The sequence below is a fragment of the Rhipicephalus microplus genome, chromosome 9 (genome assembly GCF_043290135.1).
Source record: "Rhipicephalus microplus isolate Deutch F79 chromosome 9, USDA_Rmic, whole genome shotgun sequence".
NCBI lineage: Eukaryota > Metazoa > Arthropoda > Arachnida > Ixodida > Ixodidae > Rhipicephalus > Rhipicephalus microplus.
Window position 1 is genome coordinate 64,030,919 of NC_134708.1, and position 20,539 is coordinate 64,051,457.

The window sequence follows — 20,539 nt, forward strand, 5'->3', positions numbered from 1 at the left end:
GTTAAGTTGTGTAATCATGCGATTGCGACAAAGCGTGGTCGCACCAGAACCTGTTCCATGATGCCATAGCTTAATGTCGATTCCAACGTACTGCTCAGGCCTCGGTTTACGTTATTAAGAAAAATTAATCAGTTATATGCAGTCTCCAGCCAAAGTGAACCGCACATCGCCAATCGTTCCTGGGCAACCCATTGTGAACAATAAGTCAACGACTAGGCCTCATAATACGTAAAAACCGCTCGTAGGTCCTTGACAGCGCTTCGGTTGCCCTCGGCAGAGCGGTCCTACACCGCGAACGGGACGCAAGCGCACGGCATGCGGGAGGCAGAGCCAAAGGGCATTAGAGTGCCTCGATGCGCGCGAGCGCGCGGGCATCAAGGCACCCTAAAGGGCATTAGTTTCGCGCGCCATCTGTTGGCGCTATCTGGAAGCAGAACCTTACCGCGGCGCGCCCAGCGAGCGCGCTCGCTCACCTAAGCTACTTCTTACACCGTGCCTGCAAGGTAGTGCCGGTGGGATATTTCTCCTGTGCGTTGTTGAACAATAAAAAATTTGCAGCGTGCGCGTTACCTAAAAGCCGAATTCTGCTGTCTCTCATTCCCCATTAGCAGTCATCGGCATGTACATTGAGCACTATCTGACAAGAAAGGGTTGCTACGTTATACTCGCTGGGCGTAACCTCCTTGGTTTTAGAAAGGTTCAGCGAGCGTTGGGCCGCAGTGGCATGAATACAGTGAACTAGCATATACCATGAACTCGAGGTGGTTAAAGGTGGGAAGTAGACACGAAGCGCAAAGCGTAAGAAAGTGTGCGTGTGCCACCTCTCGTTTAGTGCTTGGAATGCCCGCTGGATGGCGGCGCTTCTATATGCGGAATATATGATGAAAAGATGCGAGATGGTGCTACTTGGAGTGTTGACTAGATGAACGAACGGACACACAGACAGATTCATGGACGGACGCATGGATGGCTGCATGGACGAATGGACGCTTGGATGGATGCAGGGGCGGATGCATGGACGAACGCTAGGACGGACGCACGGATGGACGGGCGGATAGACGCACAGATGGTCACACAGAAGGACGCATGGACGGACGGAAGCAAGAACGAATGGGCGGACGGATGCTTCGCCCCACTCTCCATCATTCACCCCGTGGATGTGCTGCCATTTTTTTTTTTACTTGATCGATTTGCAGAGTGAATAGAGGTGTGCCATCTACAGTTGATGGCAGTGTTAGGCGGGAAACAAATGGGTCTTGTTTATTGGCCTTTAAATTTCGCACTGCTACGTTGAGTATTTCTCGCAGTTTTCATGAGAACCGCCTAGCCGCGGTGGTCTATTCGGCGGCTGACCCGCAGGTAGGGGGATCGAATCTCGGCTGCGGCGGCTGCATTTTCGACGGAGGCGAAATTGCTGTAGGCCCGTGTACTCCGATTCGGGTACAAGGAGCCCCAAGTGGCCGAAATTCCCGGCGCCCCTCACTCGGCGTCTCTCATAATCATATGCTGGTTTTTGGACGTGAAACCTCACGTATCAATCAATTCACGCGAACCAGTTATAGAAAGATCAACGCTATCACAGCATGCCTCGAACGACATTCCTTCGGTTAAGTTTTACTATGACTAAAATATTGCGTCTAATACCAGGTATGCTCACAGACTGATTTGATATATTTGTGGAGTTTAACGTCCTAAAACTACCATATTAATATGAGATACGCCGTACTGAAAGGCTCCGGAAATTTCGGCCACCTGGGGTTCTTTAACGTGCACCCAAATCTGAGCACACGGACCACAACATTTCCGCTTCCATCGGAAATGCAGTCGCCGCAGCCGGGATTTGATCCCGCGACCTGCGGGTCAGCAGCCGAGTACCTTAGCCATTAGACTACCGCGGCGGGGCTGCTCACAGACTGCTTTCGACGTAGAAGCACGTGGACGCAGATGCAAAGAGTGCGTCACGTTAAAAAACGAAAGGTGAAAATCATTTGCGCCCAGTCATAAAACCGACAGGCTATACATTAGGGGGGGGGGGGGGGTGCCTCTCGGGCGCTGCGGTGATGTAGCAATAGGTCGTAGCGCAAATGTCGCGAAGAGTGTTTTGGATACGCGCTTGCATAGGCCCAGAGCTTTAGTGGTGGCCAGTACGTGCTCCTGCAGTGCATTCAAGGGAGCATGGAATTTTTTAAGTTGAAAGCTTTTTATGGTGTCTCGCTGAATGGTGACTTCGTGCAGAATACGGCAGGGGAACGATGTGCTACAAAAAGCAGAGGACGTGAGTGATCAATAAAATAATCATGGCGTCCCTACGCTAAGCGATCCCTTGATCAAAGACGGGCACATCTCGCGAAAACAGTTCGACACTGCACCCCGTGATGTGTGGGATGCATAAAAGTCGGGAGCAGGAGCAGTGCTATCTAGTGGGAACATCGAGGTAATCTATTGCTGTCTTTCACCTCGCCTCATTGTGTGTGCTTATGTCCCCGACTGTATGACTCAATTCATCACCAAGTGCGCAGCAGGCCTTCGTCCTCAAGCTTTGAAGAGAGTATAAAGTGATGTTTAACTTCTCTTTGAGACACTGACTACTCACTTGAGCGTGTGACACTGCGCAAACTGCAACAGCATAAGACGCACGGCTTCAACAAGGTTTCAGTGCGGGTACGACGAAACTTTCTTATGTTAGCATTACTGCATCGCATGAGTACACGCCAATCTCTATGATCTATATATTATTCGTCGTATAAAGGAACTGGAATGCTATGTGGTTGAGAGAAATTTCTAGCAGTATAGATGCTTTTGCACTAGCAGTAGTTCAATCACCACATGTGCGTGATTTTCAATTCTTTTTAGGTGTTCAATGAATGAGGATTCTTCGTGCCTTAAAAGTAAATAAAGTTTTCAATATGTCAGCAGGTAAAATCACGTTGCGTGGCAGAGCAGAAACACCAGAATGCATGCGTAAGGCATTGGCACGTCTGGCACCGCCGCACCAGGATCGATGCTGGCATGTAAGCATTGTCGTCTTGAAGTGTAGGGCTCGCTCTTCAGCAGGCGAAAATGTTTCGCGATTGCTTTAGGGCTGAAACTAACCTCTGCGTTCTTCTCGTAAGAATACGCATAGGGGCCACGTGCACCCCTAAGGGGGTTGGTCACGCATATTCGATCTTTTGTGCCTTGTGACTTTGAAGGTAGGCCACAGAAGCTCATATACCTCCCCCCTAATGAGGACGATGGTCATTCAAAAGGTTGATTATACCTAGAACTCCATTGGTTTTACGGGGTGCAGCCACTGTGTATGGAGTCCGGACGACCGCAACAAACAAAGGTAAGTTGAAATCCACGCTCCATTGAAAATAAATGTTGCGGTGTGCGCGCGCAAACCAAATTTAGCTTTTGTGATTTATTGCAAGGAGACACCTGAAAACAGTAGTGTATACCTCCCATAAGCGTGCGCATGGGGTATACAGGGCGGCACCCGCCAACTGCTCTAATTATCAAGGTTGTGAGGTGGCCGAAATGTCTTCCCCGTTCATTTACTTGCTTTAGCGCATGTTTTTGACAATCAATATACAGGATTCACAGGATTCATAAATATCATTGGACACATATAACATGGTTCTGATCACGCACTAAAAAAACCGCTTAGTTCTTACCTTTACTTCAGGAAAGTAAGGGTGGCCATTGTAAGCAGGACGTCACCAGTTATTTTCTTTTTTTTTTTTGCTTCTTTCATTTTAAGGCCTGCTGTACATTGAACCCGACCAATTAAGGAGTTTGCTATGAAACACTGATCACATGATGGAGAACCTTGCAAAGCCTGCGCTTAATAATTGCTGGCGTCGAAAATACACATGCAAATTTGCCTCCTGTATAATGTTCAAGACAGATCGGTGGTAAGGTTCATGCATGCAGCGGTTGTGGTTGCGTGCCCGACCAGGCCTGAGGCCCGTTCTATGCAAGTTGCGAAGATAGCTTATAGTGCTGGGCCAGTGCAAGTCCATAACAAGTGTGTGGAAGTAACTCGTCAATTGGGGAGTCAATAAATGGGCACGATGTACAATATGGGCCGCGGTAATTTCGCGTCCAAAGGGTGGCCATAGGTAGAATAAGCACAGCGTCGGCACGGAGGCCCTTTGACGTAACCTCTTCTCAGCGGGTTAAGCCGCCAGGTAGGTGTGACCCCCGCTGATGTATAACAGGTAGCGTCATACGCCGGAGGTTTTCTTTTCCCGGAAACTTCCGAGAGAGAAGTGTGTTGTGAGCTGGCGGAGGCGGCAGTAGCTGTTGTGGGTGAGGTAGAGAGTGACGTCAGCGCGCAGCTGGGACTTGACCTACTTGGCCTCTTCCAGCAATCACGGCGAGGAGAGCGCGGTCCGGCGCGTTGGCACAGAGACACGGACGGACAGCGCTAAATAGGCTAGTCAAAGAGCTGCCTCGCATCTAAAAAAGCATATAATACTCGGAGGCCTCCCATAAGAACTAGAGTTCGCAGTTGACCAGCCAGGCCCTAGAATCCTTATATCGGTATGTTGACCTACGCTTGGAAGGAAGGCACCTGTTAAACTTCGGGTAGTAAGTGCTTATCACGTATGTTTCTACCATGCAGTTATCAACGGCAAAAGTAGTAACCGTTACTACCCTTGGCACTACTAACAAAAGTAACCATCGCTACCCTAAGTGTTGCTAACGGATGGTAGTAAAATAAAAGTTGTGAAAAAAAACGCAGTATCCGTTACTAACGCGATATTTTTTCCCACGCAGTTCATACCATTAAAAGTAAAAAGCTTGAAATTATGACACAAATTTCAAATAAGTATGTACGGGGCGTGCTGAATCAGAAGAGCACATGCACAGTTGCATGACACGTCAAGAATGCTATTCGACACTGATACTTATTTCTTTGTTATTTATTTACTAAACACCCACAGCGCCTTTCGGAATCACAATAAGGGGGGGGGGGGGCAATACTAACGTAGCTAGCCAAAAGTAGGTAATTGACCAAATTTACAGCTGCAAGTAGCCATATGGACACAAAAAAGCAAACCGAAACATATTTAGTACAAAAAACACACAAGAAAATACTCAATAAGGAATCACGATCGAGGACTATTTACAAGACGAACTTCACAAAGAGGAAGCAAATAATTCAGGGGAGATAACAGTGCAAATGCCTGGAGGCAGTTTGTTCCACCCGCTAGTTTTTCCGAAGAAAACACCATCCTTAAAGGGGCCCTGCAAATGTATTGCATCCTTAAAGGCTGCAATACATTTTGAGCATGATCAGAAGACGCTGCTGATTGGTAGTGAAGGCTCCCGACAACACGCGAGGCAAATATTATAGCGCAGCACGCGGCCTACAATTCACACTAAAATATCAAAGTCCTCTAAAAATAGCCTTCTCTTCTCTCGACAAATCACGGAAGCCCAGTAAGCCCATCTATCAGCCATTGGCTGATTTGAACATGGCGCGCTCGGTTGTTACAGAGGTCGCCGCGAGAGGCCGTTACTTGTCAACTCGTGCGCGCACGATCGCACTGAGAAGGTCGCGTATTCAAAGAAAAAAAAAAGAAAAAAAGTGCTCTAAGTCCCGAGGTGTGAGTGACGTTTTTGTTTGCCCCTCCCATGCCTCCCTGCTCAGCTTCCAGCGCTTTCGTCGGGACGAGAGAAGAGAGAATGTGATTGCCGTGTGTGACAAATCTTTGTAACTCCGTTCGTACTGAACGGATTCTTAAAATTTTTGTGGTGTTCAATTTCGGAGGTAATACGCTTTTCCAGTGAATTAATTCTACGGTTACTCAAAAAAGTGTTTCAGGGCCTCTTTAAGTAGTTCGTCGTATATCATATCTCTTTATTCTTGTAGGCATGATCAAGGTGGGTTGAGATGTAGTCAGGATTGTGCAAGCGCTGATCCCGGTTAATACCAGTGATGTTAAGGAAAATACTATGAAAAAATTTCAACCTCGCGTATCGCCTCCGCTGTTGCAGTGACTCCCATCAAATGCTTTCTGTAGCACTGGACATGCTAAAGTGGCGGTTGTAATTGGCGCAAAGAAATATTGCAGTTAGTTTTTGGATTTTTTCATACCTTTGAACGTCCGCTGGCTGCCAAGGATCCCACCAGAAAGTGCCAGAAGCGTGGCGATAATGTAACGAAGGAATCGTAAGACAGGCGATGGTTATTGTTGTGAGACAAAAAGACACCCTTCTAACTCGGTCAATTGTTAGATTGTTGTCGGAATGACAAAGTACGCTGTGTAAAGGCCACTTTGCCGCTCAAATATACAGTGAAAGTTGAGGACCGCACGCCGGCCGTTTCATGAAGTGTGTCCAAAACTCCTCAAAACAAGGACTTTGTGGTATTAGATCACCGTGTTAATAAACGTTTTTTTTTTTTGTGGTGGCAGACTGCTTAAGGGAAAATGAATAGCACGGACTGGTGTGCAGATAATACTGTCCATACCTCTGTCATATTTTTAGCAAAATTTACAAAACTTTACTTGAATGGGGATCGGCATTACGTTTTGCGAATTTGCGAGAAAATACAAAGCCGTTCTAAAGTTAATAAAAAATGAATATTTGCCTGCTTTTTTTTTTGAAGGAAAATTTGCGATAAGAATTTTGCATGCATTATGGTGAAATTCCTTTTGGCTACTACATGTGCCCAGGGTTTCCTTCTGATTGAAATAGTAATTGTCGGCATCACCATTCTTTAGTAAAAAATATAAATTTTTTGTGACTAGAATTTCAGGGCTCTTTGTTTATAATATTTAGTAAGAAATATAATTATCGTGGCAACAACGTTCTTTCACGTCAGAAAGAGCGCATCACATTCAGAAAGAAGTCACAAAAGTTTGCATTTGATAGCTTCAGCGGTCACAATGAAAATGTTCCTTTTCTGACGAAAAGCCATGTTCGGAGAAAACGCCATTTAAGTTCGAGTTGCCGAGGTGCAGACACGGGATCAGGCGCGTCTGGGGTCAATCATAAATGTTTTCTACTGCACGCAAACACTTGCCACTTTGTGAAAGCACTTGTGAGTTATGCTTGAATATAGTGCCAAAAACTTGAAAAATGGCATATTCAGTCATCTGTTCCTGCTATCCCCCACTTAAGATGACTAGAGAGAGACATAAACAGAAAAATTCAAATAATGGGTAGAAAGGTTGAACATGCTCTACCTTGTTTACTACCCTACGCACGGTAGACGAGCAGGTGACATAAAAAAAGCAAAGAGGCCATAGATCAGGTGAATAAGTCACGGCATTAAGCAAATCAGTAACTAACTTCACGATTGGAATAGAAATTATTTTAGGCTACACGGGAGAATCGCAGCCCTTCGTGTGAACAAATGATTGCCGCTTTGAGATATCAAAAAAAAAAACACTGACTCACAATTTTTTTGGTGTAATAAAAGCTCCGCTATCTCGCCGGTGAAACTGACCCCGAAACGCGTGAGAGAGCAACTACCATATTCTTTCCTGTCATCCCGAATGATTGAGCGTTGTCATATTAATCATAAATAAACTTCGCTTCGTTGATGTGCGGGCTGCGCTTGCTATTAGAATACAAGGCGCCGTACAATAATGAATGCCGTAGAACTCACCACTGAAATTAGTCTGCATGGTGTACAGCGACGCTATTCTGATCACCTGCTACTTTCGCCATTCTCTTTATGAAATACGCATACTGACCAATAGCTTCTACAGTAAATGCACTTCTCTGGCGGTGCGAGCAGAAAAGTACCGCATATTGGAGTAGTCAATCACTACTCGTTCACAACACTACATGGTTTGTTACGTAAGGTACGGATATAGGTAACACTAGCAATGATAAGAACATGTTCATTGCTTGGCGGCCAATGTGTTGCTTTTCGACGAAATAATGTCACTAAGCTAATAAAGCGGCAGTGCTCTTTTTGATTACCACCAATTGAGCACGCATTGCTCGATTGTAACATATGTTGTGCCCACGAGTAGGACGCAAAATATGAATGACACAACGCACGATTTTTTTGACTCCACACGGAACATTATCTCGCTTTGGAAGGGGGAAGGCGTCGTTTCATCATCATCATCAGAATCATCATCATCATCGTGATTACGTCCACTGCAGGACAATGGCATCTCCTGTGTTCCGCCACTCAACTATAGGTCCTGTGCTTGCTGCTGTCACTTTATACCCACGAACTTCCTTATATGATCTGCCCACCTAACTTTCTTTCTCCCCTTCACCCACTTGCCTTCTTTCGGAAGCCAGTCTGTGGTCCTTAATGACCAGTGGTTATTCTGCTTACGTGCTACATGCCCGGCCCATGTCCATGTTTTCTTCTTTATTTCAACTATAATATCCATAACCATGGTTTTTTCTCTGGCCCACTTTGCTCTCTTCTTGTCTCTTAAGTAACACCTATCACTTTCATTTACATTGCTCGCTGCGACGTTCTCAATTTAGGCTGAACCCTCTATGTAAGCCTCCAGGGTTCTGCTCCGTAGGTATGCACTTGTAAAATGCAGCTGTTATACACCTTCCTCTTGAGGGATAGTGGCACTCTACCAGTGATGATTTGAGAGCGCTTGCCGAATGTGGTCCACCCCATTCTTATAATTACTTTAATCTCGTGGTTCGGCTCCGTGGTTACTACCTGTCCTAAGTAGACCTACTCTTCTAGAACTTCAAGTGCACAGCTACCCACCTCGAAGCACTGGTCTCTTCTGAGGTTGTTGTCCATTGCTTTCGTTTTCTGCAGATTAAGTTTAAGACCTACTTTTCAGCTTTTCGTGTCTAACTTCGTGATCACGAGTTGCAATTCGTCCCCTTAGTTGTTAGCAATGTTATGTGATTGGTGAAGCGCAAGTTACTAAGGTGCTCTCATTTAACTCTTATCTCTATCTCTTCCCATTCTAGGCGTCTGAAAACCTTGTGTAAGCACGCGGTGATTAACACTGGGGAGATCGTATCCTCTTGTACTACACCCTTTTTTTTATTGGTACTGTATCACTTAATGAAGATCTGTGGCAGCAGGTGATCCTCTAGAGATTTCTTCTGGGACGCCATGATTCCGCAGTGCCTGCATGACTGCTGATATATCCACTGACTCAAATGCCTTTTCGTAATAAATGAAGCCTACGAATCGTGGTTCGATGTATTTTGAGCACTTCTCTATTACCCGATTCAAAGTATGAACGAGGTCAACTTCTGATTAGCCTGTTAGAAATTATGCTCGTTCTTTTGTTTGACTGAATTTTATAGTCGAAGTGTCCTAATTTTTTCAGCAATTACCTTTCTAAATAGCTTGTATACGAGAGAGAACAACCTTATCGGCTTGTAATTTTTAAAGTCTTTGTCGTCCTCTTTCTTATGTACTAAGATGATGTTAGCATTTTTCCAAGATTCTAGTACCCTCTCCGTCCGAAGACACTGCGCAAACAGGGTGGTTAGTTTTTCTAACACAATCTGTCCTCCATCTTTCAGTAGGTCTGATGTTACCTGATTCTCACCGGCAGCTTTGCCTCTTCGCAATCCCTCCGAGGCTTTCCTGGCTTCTGTCATTTCTAGTGGGATGTCATCTGGGTTACTGCTAGCTCCTACATAATGATCGTGGTTGTCCTGACTACTGTACAGATCCCTGGAAAAGCCATCCACCACTTTAATTATGTGATCCAGTTACTTTGCCTTCCTTGTCCCTTAGTGCATACATCTGATTTTCGCCTATCCCAAGTTTCCTCTTCACCGCTTGGACGCTTGCTCCGTTCTTTAGAGCGTGTTCAATTCTCTCCATGTTATACCTTCTAATATCAGATAAGTTGAGCTTGTTATTCAACTTTGAAAGATCTGCCAGTTCTGTTTTGTCTATTGTGTTTGAAGCTTTCGTCGTTTGGCGTTTCTTATTGAGATTCTTTGTCTCTTGGAACAGCTTGCTAGTGTCTTGTATAACTAACGTACCTCCAACTTCCATTGCACACTCCGTACTGACACACGTCAGATTATCAATGATTGCGTCAATGTTAAGGCCAGCTTTTTCAATAAGAGCCGAATATTTGTTCTGAAAAGAGGTTCTGAATTCCTGTACTTTCCCTCTCAGTGCTAACTCAATGACTGGGATCTTGCGTATAAGTTTCTGTCGCTCCTTTTACTGCGAAAGCTGTTGCGAGATCAAACTCAGGTGCCGCGCGGCACCGTAGTTATCTGCCACCGCGACCACCACCGGTATCCGTAATTACTATCACAAATTAGGAAGAAAAACAACCTCACAGTGGGGCTTGAACCTGAGTCCGCTGCGTGCCTGCCATGTATTCTACAACTGAGCCCCGCCAGCTTTCTTTCTTTATTGCCTGTGTACATACAACATTCACAAACAAATATACATAAAATAAATGAGCCCCACCAGCGCTTGGGACTTGTTCGCAAAGTGGCCTTAGGCAGGCTTGATGCCGGGAAAAGAATGACGTTTAAATGCATGAGTAATAAAACGTTTTAGAACAGCAAAAGAACAATGAGGCGTCACACAATGCGAATGGCGTAACGAGTGAGTCGTCCAATGCTCCAACACATTACAAAAGTTTTTTTTGTGTGTGATCACCCAATGACTGTGGCGCCTACCTACTTCAGGCATAATTCCCCATCGTCATCAGCCACTGCATGAACGATTGGCACAAAATACATTGCAAGTGTTTAGCTGGTACAACGCTTCTCAGAAGAACGACGAACAATAGCATAGTGAAAGCTGGTCTACTACTCAGAAATTATTATCATTAATGCCGTAGTGGATACTCAGCAAGCGTGCTGGCAGCAGTTATCCAATGAGAGTTAAGAAAAGGCTCTGAAAGGCTGCTCTTCTTGCTTTCGCTGTGACTGTGCTGCGTCTTCCGCGCATGCTGGCGTTTTTTTAGGTCCAGGTTAATTCGAGTTCTTACCATTACATGGTAACTGCATCACATCTTCCTAAGTACTTTAACATCCTCCACGATGTCTGGGTGTGCACTACGTATAAAGTTTATTTCGTTCTCATTATCGACATTAGGGCTCCTCCATGTCCAGCAACGGTCCACTCGTTCTCGGTAGATGTTTTTCATGATACGTAAATATTTGTATTCGGCGAATTTCATCATTTTTTATAATTTTTCTCTGGCATTTCTAATACCGATGCCATAATCTCCTACAGCGTGGTGTCCCACCTGCTTCTTCCTTACTTTGGCTCTGAAGTCACCCATTTGTATAGCATACAATTCTTTGCAATCGTGGCTTGGCTAATTGAAGGAAACTGGGGTTGTGGTTCCTTATCTACAGAAAGATAGCTGGTAACAAAGAAATACCATAGCAGTAATGAAAGGATGGTAGGTATCGTAAATAAACTCTATAAGGGATACATGATGAAGCTGGCACAGTCCTACATGCCTACATTCAGTCATGATGACGTATTATTTGAAATCTTCTATGAAGGTGTGGGCGCAGTTTACCTGAATGTGAAAGGTGTGACAGCACGCCAGCAGCTAACTGATTATGCTTTGCCAAGCAGAAGAACTGACTCCAGCTTTTCTTCCGGAATATTACCTGAAACCTGGCTGGCTATAAATGCATACGGTGACTCTAAGAGCTTATTTATGGTTTTCAGTCACTTTTGGGCACATTTGTGTTAAGGTAATAGATTGTGAGTATTCGGGGTGTAATGATTTTGCATGAATTCCTTCACTGTTAAGTGAGAAATAATTTAACGGGTGGATCTTGTTTTGGTTACCTTTTTTTTCCAGAAATTTCTGCCAATGAAAAGTTCAGATATTCTATAAAGTAAGAATGAAACTTCTTTGCGCAATCTTGATATTACTTACAGGTGAGCACCATTTTCCATTTACCATTTGTTCTGCTTAGGTAGCAGTGTGCATGAAGTTGCATGAACCATGTAATGTGTACGTTGATTCCGCGTGAGAATGTCCTGCAATATAAAACAGTATATATGCAATCGAACACAAATTAGTGGCTATGTTTACTCAGTAATTGGTGTTCACATATTAAAATGGCGCTTTAAATACTGACGAACGCTTACGATAGTTTTCATAAATTTACGAAGGGCCAATGATGCATAATGGTTAACCTTGTAGATAGAAATATTCGAGAGACACCATAGTTAGAAGAAAATAACACCAAAAATGTACAGAGAGGCTAATGCTTATGCGTAAAAAAGGTATTTCGTGCTTTTTACACCTCTTCTGAACAAATGATTTCTTCCCCCTACAGTCGCGGTTATTAGAGCGCACAGAAGAGTAACACGGTGCTGTACGACTCATGAAACAGTCGAGAACTCATAAAATGCGGCAGTTTCAGCCATAGGCGTCCGCATAGTTTTCTGTTTGGAAGAAGGGTGGGAAGCATATGTCATTCGGTGATCTTGGGCCCGTGAAGCCGACGCGGTTGCCAGCAAGAAATAGCAGTTCTAGTTAGGAGATGGAGCCTGTATCGTCTGAAGCAGTTCCCGACTTGCTGAACCTTGCCCTTAGTTTCAGTGCTGCAGCTATGACGACCTCCGAACCAATGCCAATCCTTTCAGAAGGTGTAGGGAAGATGCAGCTCTGGAGCACAATTTTCCTTCACCTCTTATGCTGACCGGGCTGGATTGGTGCAGTAGTGCGCGTGCGCACTAGCGGTTGATCAGACGACACGCTGTTCAGGCGTAGTCACAGTATTTGCCCCTATACTACGCGGTGCGTTTTGTGAAAACGTTTGCGCGTAATAAACTGTTCGCATGTGTGGTTGGCCAGCTGTGAAAGTTAAGAGATGGCACGTACATAAAGCGCACAAACACAACGCCTGCATAATATCTGCACTTCACAATTTGCTTCTGGTGTCGCACTAAGACAAACACTAAACACCCGCTACATGATTTGTGAACTTTGGTGCACGACGATAGTTATAGCGCTAGAACAGAACGACGACAAAGAGACAAGAAGGAGACAAGAAAGAGACAAGAAATCACAGCCATGATTCGGGTCCGATTGGTGCAGGTGAATCGTATGGACCCTAGAGTATAAATGCACCGAGAAACACGAGTGCTCACGTGTGCCTCTGCCCGCACTTGTGCGCGTAAGCACGTTTGTTCCTGCGGTGCTCTCTCGAGTGAGCTGCTCCCCGGAAGTGACGAATTAAAGTAGCGCTATTAGGGCTGAAGCTCCTGAAGGTCGAGACCCTTCCATTGGCGGTGTTGTGCAGCGTGTCCGTGATTACGGCGACGCTGTTGACGATTATGATCACAGACAACGACTTGCTCTTGCCGAGTGTGACGTCTCTATGTGCTCTATGATGCATTTCATGGCAGAAAACAACGAACAACCATCAAGGAACGTACACAGACATCGTGTCGGCCAACTTCAGACTAAACTTGATGCCAAAAATCAGTAATTTTGAAGTCAAAACCAAATTCACAAGTCAACACAACATACCAGTCATGAACAATATGCAGTGTATATAACTTTTCACGGGTTCGTTGTTTGTTTAAATGCGTGAGTGGGTGATTTCACGGGTGATTAACAGTAACACTGAAAGATCTGACTGCTTTGCCCGGTCATCATCATTCACTTCATAAATATACCGTAATTTTTTTTTCTAACGTCATGTAGTGTTCCTTGTCAAGCCCACCGAAGTTGATTGATATGTAGGGTTTAACGTCCCAAAACCACCATATGATTATGAGAGACACCGTAGTGGAGGGCTCCGGAAATTTCGACCACCTGGGGTTCTTTAACGTGCAAGCCCACTGAAGTCAATATCATTCAAGCTTTATGGCGGTTTCAATGTAGGAGCCTCGCCTTGCAAGGCTCAACTGAATGCCCCGTTTGCGACAGTTCCCTTTGAATTCTCATATTGGATGTTGTGAGGATGGCACATTCCTAATGAAGTGATGCCAGGGTTTTGTCTGAGTGTTTAAACAAACAGGTAATTTTAGTGGTCGTTATTACCGCGTTAGGTGGCTCCGGCATGTTATCCGTGTATACTAGGCAGAGCAGAACTGACAATAGCCATTAGTTCGTAGTTATTTCCTAAATAGATGCTGTTGAATCCCTCGAAGAAGTGGCCCTTAGATGTTCGAATTCTGAAAAACCGAGTTGATCGAGGCTAACATATAGCTCTAAACGACAAGAACAACGAGTTTATAAAATATCTCATGATCATTTGAGAAATGAAAACTAAAAAAAAAACTGCATGAAAAAAAAATACAACAACGTGAAGAACAGGAACGAGCGCCTATATTGAACCTTCTCAACTTTGAAATAGAAACCGTTTGAGCAGGAGAGAATAGTAGTGGTTGTAACCTCGCAATAATACTCATTACAACATCTGGGATTTTACGTCCAAAAACCACGATATTGCAAGGGATGCTGCCATGGCAAGCTCGATAAATCTTTACCATCTGGTATTCTTTAACGTGCACAAACATTTAACAGTATATAGTCCTCTACCATTCTGAAACCATAAACGAGAGAGATTGCATACTGTTAAAGAAATGACTGAGAATGCCGAATGGATGAGCCTGTAGAGAACATTGGTTTGGTTGTTAGCAAGGGTAAAATATTCATAGTTTGCCCCGCAAGTAATGGTAACAGTGCGTGCACATCCATGTTCCAATCCCACAGCTTGGGCACTTGCACTCATGCTGTGTCCGGAAATACATGTAAGGTGCCTGGCCAGGCACATGTACCAGGACGGTGATTTCTGGTAACGTGTGCTCTCCGGGAAGTGTTAACGTGAAGCCAAAGCTACATACGCATCTTAGTCCGGCATCACTTTAGTAACGTGTAATTATAAGCCACTTACACAGAGCAAAGCTTTTGCTCACGACAATGCATACGTGGTATCACACGTATTGGTAGGTTGTATCACGCTAAGAAAATAGTCCCTTGAAGCCCAAAACAAAGGTCGGCGAACACATTCATTGGTCGATTCACGCAGGCCCACTGAGACTGAGATCGGGTTGTGAGTCTAAGTATGAGCGAGTCTGAGTGAGCAATATTCTGGCGAGTTCGATTGCGAGTCAGTCCGACTGAAGAATTTTTTTGTGAGTCTGACAAACACTTACCCCAGCCCGGCGTTCCTACGTCTCTTTTATTTCGGCCTATTCGCAAATCCAGAAAACACTCAGTGTGCTCGCAACACAGGTAGAAAAAACAAAGATGGCTGCGCCTAACAGGGTTGACGGGACACTTTCGCTATGATTTCGCTTGTCGCTGTGATGAAGTTTCTTGATTGTGACGTCCGATTGAGTTGCTTTGTCGAGAAAAAAAGGTGCTGGCCGCGGAGTGCCTCATTCTCATTGACATAAAGATTTTTGTAGGCGAAACAGCGGAAAATGTTGCGCTGTGCTTGTTTTATATTCCATCACGTCAGAAAATGGCCTAAGGTTTCCAAAAGATTCGCAGCTCCATAAAACACTCCACGTGTTGACAAAACTGGTCGAAAAACAAAGATGGGTACACTTAACAGGGTCAACGTGGCAATTTCGTTTGGCAGCTGCTGACCCACAGGTCGCGGGATCAAATCCCGGCTGCGGCAGCTGCATTTACGATAGAGGCGGAAACGTTGTAGGCCCGTGTGCTCAGATTTGGGTGCACGTTAAAGAACCCCAGGTGGTCAAAATTTCCGGAGCCCTCCACTACGGCGTCTCTCATAATCATATAGTGGTTTTGGGACGTTAAACCCCACATATCAATCAATTTCTTTTGGCACTGCGCTGAAGTTTCTTGATTGAGGCATCTGATCGCGTTACCTCGTCGAAGGCGAAAAAGTGCTCGACTCGGACCACCTCAGTCTCACCGGTATAAAGGATTTCACTGACGAAAGAGCTGAAATAGTTGCACTGTGTACGCAAACATCGAGCCTCTTAGGCGAACCGCATCAGACTTCAAGTTGAAGAATTTGTCTAGCGAGCGGGGTTAAAGAAGGCAACTGATCATAAGTACCGGTCTCTCCGAAGGGTGCTAGCACTTTTTAGCTGATTGCTACACAGCTACAGGCAAGGCCTTATCAGTTTTCGAGGTAACTACGCTGCGACTCACGCCGCCAATTGCATGCATCCTAATGAGTTCCGTTGTGGCATCAAAAGCTGAATACGTATGCCGTTCACTTGATTACATAACAGACCGGTGCCTGGACCAGTGTATCATGAGATAAGGCAAACCATAGTTTTGATTGTAATAGGAGTGCACGTTCCTTTCTTTCCGTTCACTGATCTATGGTATTAGGTTTCTAATGAAGGTCGTGTGCTTCCGAACAGTCGCTTTTCGTGTGGGCAGTAGATGCTGTTCAAAACAGATATATGCACGCACACTACGAATACACGAATATGCTGCATATACGCACAAACATACATACACAACCACTATATGCATGCGTGACCCTCGCGCGCCCGTTTGTGTGCATGCATACACATTAACATGCGAATAAATCAATAAAGAAACGTTCGGAAGGGGCAAGCATTACAGCAGCTTAATTTTAGAAAGGGTAGGACTACGTACTTGCCCAAAAACAAGCATATGCGAAAAACAGTCACACACGTAACGCAGCAAATTTCTAAAAGCGCTTTCTTATGTAAACGAAATCATACTCCGCGCATAGATAATGCCAACTATTAAAAATAATGCAAACAAGCTAAATAATAGTGTACTCACCGAGGAAAATTAAGTTGTCGTGAGTGAATTAATTAGAACAGACTAATGCACTGTCAGTCACCTTCTTTTCAATGCGTAAATTTCAGATTTCCACCGTTCTTCATCGTGTGTCGTCTGCATCCATCGGGAAGTGAAAGAACGATACGTTGCCATATTTCCGCTGCGATGACACGCATTGCGGCACACTGCAATGATCTCTCGGCGTCGCGTTCTTCTTTTTCGGGCTCGCGTGTGCGGCATGGCAAAAAAAAAAGGGGGGGGGGGGGAACTATGCGGCATCGTCTCAACAGACGCAACGTGGTCACGTATCGTTTTCATGCGCAGCCGCTAGGTGGCGAGCGCTCAGTTGGAGTCGTGAATGCCCGAAGGACGCGTGTAAAGCGTGTGGGGAAAGGGCGACACTGAGGCACCTGCTTTGGGAGTGTGCAAAGAGAGCTAATGTTCCCACTGCCGCTCACTTCGCGACGCATATAAGGCAAGGGTGAACTCCGAGGCGAATTGTTGCTGCTACCACCGCACGAGGGCAAGGGCCGGCTACCGTCGTGACTGCGGTCACTGATGCGGTCACTGCTGCGGATCGGCTGCGTAAGCGTCACTGCCGCTAAGAGACGGCACTCACCAGCTGCGAGCTGGACGACCTGCTTTAGGTTGTCTGGCTAGCAGAAGATGCCGTCCGGGTCCAAGAACTTGACGCCGTAACCTGAGGCACCGCCATCATCATCGACAAAGGGTGGTATGATAAAGGGGTTAATCCCCCCCCCCCCCCCCGCCTCGCCCGAAGGAAATTGCCGGGCATTTTAAAAGTCAATTCATTCATTCTAAATTCAAGTGAGTCCGGTTGATGAAATTGTTTGTGAGTCTGAGTCTCTGTGAGCTTTCAGCCCAAAATATATTTTTTGAGTGAGTGTGAGTGAGCTGCACTTTTTATTGCTGACTGTGACTTAACTATTAGCATTACCATCAGCCTTATATCAACTTCCGTTTATATGCCAAACTATCGACACATGTGTCAATGAACTAGCATGCATGCGCCACTTCAGTGTTTATTGATCAGAGGCTTGATTTAGGTAGAGGGGGGGTAGCCATGACCTTTACTCGCAAACTCTTTCACGCGACTTCATAGAAGTAGTAGCTCGTGTGGGTCGCATCACCCGTATTGTAGAGTATCCATTACGTGATACTGGCATTAAAGGCAGTGTGCACTATTATCCAAAATGATAATTTTACGCCGTCGTACTCATGAGCCGACTCACTCAGCTTCACTTGGACTCAGGTGAGGCCTTGAGTCTGAGTCTGAGAGAATCCGGCTGAGTGATTTGTTAGTGCAAGAGTTTGAGGCTGAGTGATCTCCCAGAGGAATTTTATTTCTTGAGTAAGTCTGACTGAGTTTCCATAGCTTTTCGAACCTATAACCGAGAATAAAACCTATCACATTTATAGCGAGGGACGGCTATATTTGGGTGCTTTGAGAACAGGCTACTTTCACTGTAAACGATCTAGTGACCTCTCCACAAGCGGCTTGAATATGACCATTTATACTAAGCGTTTGCACACACCTCAGTCAGAAATTAGGCTCATCTTATGGGCATGTAATGACATTTAATACCTGTTTTATTTCGTTTTCAACATTGGTTTCCTCGTGTACATGTACCGTACATATAAACTTCATCATCATCATCATCATCATCATCATCATCATCATCATCATCATCAGCCTGACTACGTCCACTGCAGGACAAAGGCCTCTCCCATGTTCCGCCAGTTAACCCGGTTCTGCGCTTGCTGCTGCCAATTTATACCCGCAAACTTCTTAATCTCATCTGCCCACCTAACCTTCTGTTTCCCCCTAACCCGCTTGCCTTCTCTGGGAATCCAGTTAGTTACCCTTAACGACCAGCGGTTATCCTGTCTACGCGCTACATGCCCGGCCCATGTCCATTTCTTCTTGATTTTAGCTGTGATATCCTTAACCCCTGTTTGTTCCATATTCCACTCTGCTCTCTTCTTGTCTCTTAAGGTTACACCTACAATTTTTCTTTCCATTGCTCGCTGCGTCATCCTCAATTTAAGCTGAACCCTCTTTCTAAGTCTCTAGGTTTCTGCTCCGTAGCTAAGTACCAGCAAGATACAGCTGTTATATACCTTCCACTTGAGGGATAGCGGCAATCTACCTGTCATAATTTGAGAGTGCTTGCGAAAAACTTTATTATAGTTAACACAAACTCGAAAAACGTCCATACAACAAATCTGAGGGGTTTCCCGCCTTTAGCCTTCAACTTGAATGTATTAGTGCCAGGTTTAGTGCACTTGGTGAGTTTCAGTCTGGCATGAAACAACTTCGTAAAAAATTTCTGAACACACTACAGCCAAGAAAGCTTGTTCTACAGGATGTACGAATGGGCTTGTTGTTGCTAATACATACAGAAACTTGTGGCGGACAAAAAGAACGCAGACAAAGAACGGGGAGAAAGGAGAAGAAGTAAGCGCATCCTTTTATCGTCATGGTTTTTTTTTTCCGTATCTTTTCGTTCAGCGCAAGTTTTACGAAGTTTGTTTGGTTTGATAGAGAAAGAACGCAGAACGTGAGACGATGCAGACATTGGAGGGTTTTTGCTGCTGTAAACCTTACACGTCTTGACAAGGCAGCCCAATAGATACTGTCTCGATTTTTTTGTTCTCTGTGTTTTTGAAGGATACGCCTGGACAAAAAATAGGACTGAGCATGAAGAAATATTAACCAGGTTATTTGGCAATATGATGCGCAGAAAGTTCCCACTCAGGGACGTGTATTTCACCATTCGAGAAGAAGGAGCACCAAGCGACAGCACACTCTACCGATTCAACTTTACGAACGGCAAGATATGGAACATGGACGACCTACTTAACATCAAACGGGATCCAAAGGTTGTGAGAAGTCCTCCATGTTAATACAGTTATATTTATATAAATCATACTCACAAGACTAGCTGGAGCCTTTAAACACGCACATTAGGATAATCTAAATTTGCGTTTGCACGCGTGAAAAAGCACCCATAGTATAGCTCTTCTTTCTGGCACGCATGAAGTCATCATTACCACATTGTTATTGTCTCGTCTTCTTATATATCGACATTTCACCGCAATGACTTTTACACTGAAGGATCAGAGCGTGAATATGAACAAAACCGCACAACTTGCAGCATGGGCAGGCGTAAAATATGTTTATTTCTTTAAGTTTGCTTACAGTGTTGTGCAAATATGTATATAGCATTTCTGACATCTGCCGAAGCAAGGAAAAACTCTGTAAACTTTACTCTTTATTGCATAGGAAATCTAAATTGATAAATTCTACACTAGAAATTTTTGACCATATATTTGTTGTGGTTTACATTGCCTAAGACTCACGGGTCAGGTGTACATAAGTCGTTGTTTGGAGAGAGCTTGAAGGTCTCAACCAGAAAGAGATGTTTGATTTACATGGGTTGACGCATAACCCAATTTGTCAAAAGAAAAATGCATTGCACTTCAAATTTTCGCAAGGGTTATCCAACATAGGCAGTAAGTTTTTTTTTTACGCTTACTGTAAATATAAACAAATGAGTGCCCAGGTTTTCATAAGCTTGTCCCTTTTTTTTCCAAGTCGAAGCCTTAGAGCAACACCTATATTTGAGCGCATATATCCGAACGTTTGCAATAGCAGCTTCCATGCCGCATAAAATTACTAACAGATCCCATTGACTCCCTTACCTGATACGCATGCAGGCGTGTCTAGCAGCACCAACCCAGGCCATAATCCCGAGTGCGGTAGAACAAGTCGACATCATGTAAAATGAGAAGCGTAACATTATATGTTGCCATCTGAAATAAATACATGAAAAGCGGGCATAAGCTCTTGGGATTGTTAA

At 44.7% G+C, this 20,539-nt stretch overlaps 1 protein-coding gene across 1 annotated transcript in view; it reads left to right on the forward strand.

The window, feature by feature from the left end:
* The first annotated feature begins 2,592 nt into the window (after positions 1-2,592).
* Positions 2,593-20,539, forward strand: part of LOC142772287 (uncharacterized) — a 36,840-nt gene continuing 18,893 nt past the window's right edge. Inside the window, exons 1-4 of the mRNA XM_075874484.1 lie at positions 2,593-2,661; positions 3,192-3,328; positions 11,751-11,830; positions 19,348-19,559. Coding sequence (XP_075730599.1) covers positions 11,794-11,830; positions 19,348-19,559 — 249 coding nt within the window. The 5' untranslated portion in view covers positions 2,593-2,661; positions 3,192-3,328; positions 11,751-11,793. The remainder of the gene's footprint in view (positions 2,662-3,191; positions 3,329-11,750; positions 11,831-19,347; positions 19,560-20,539) is intronic.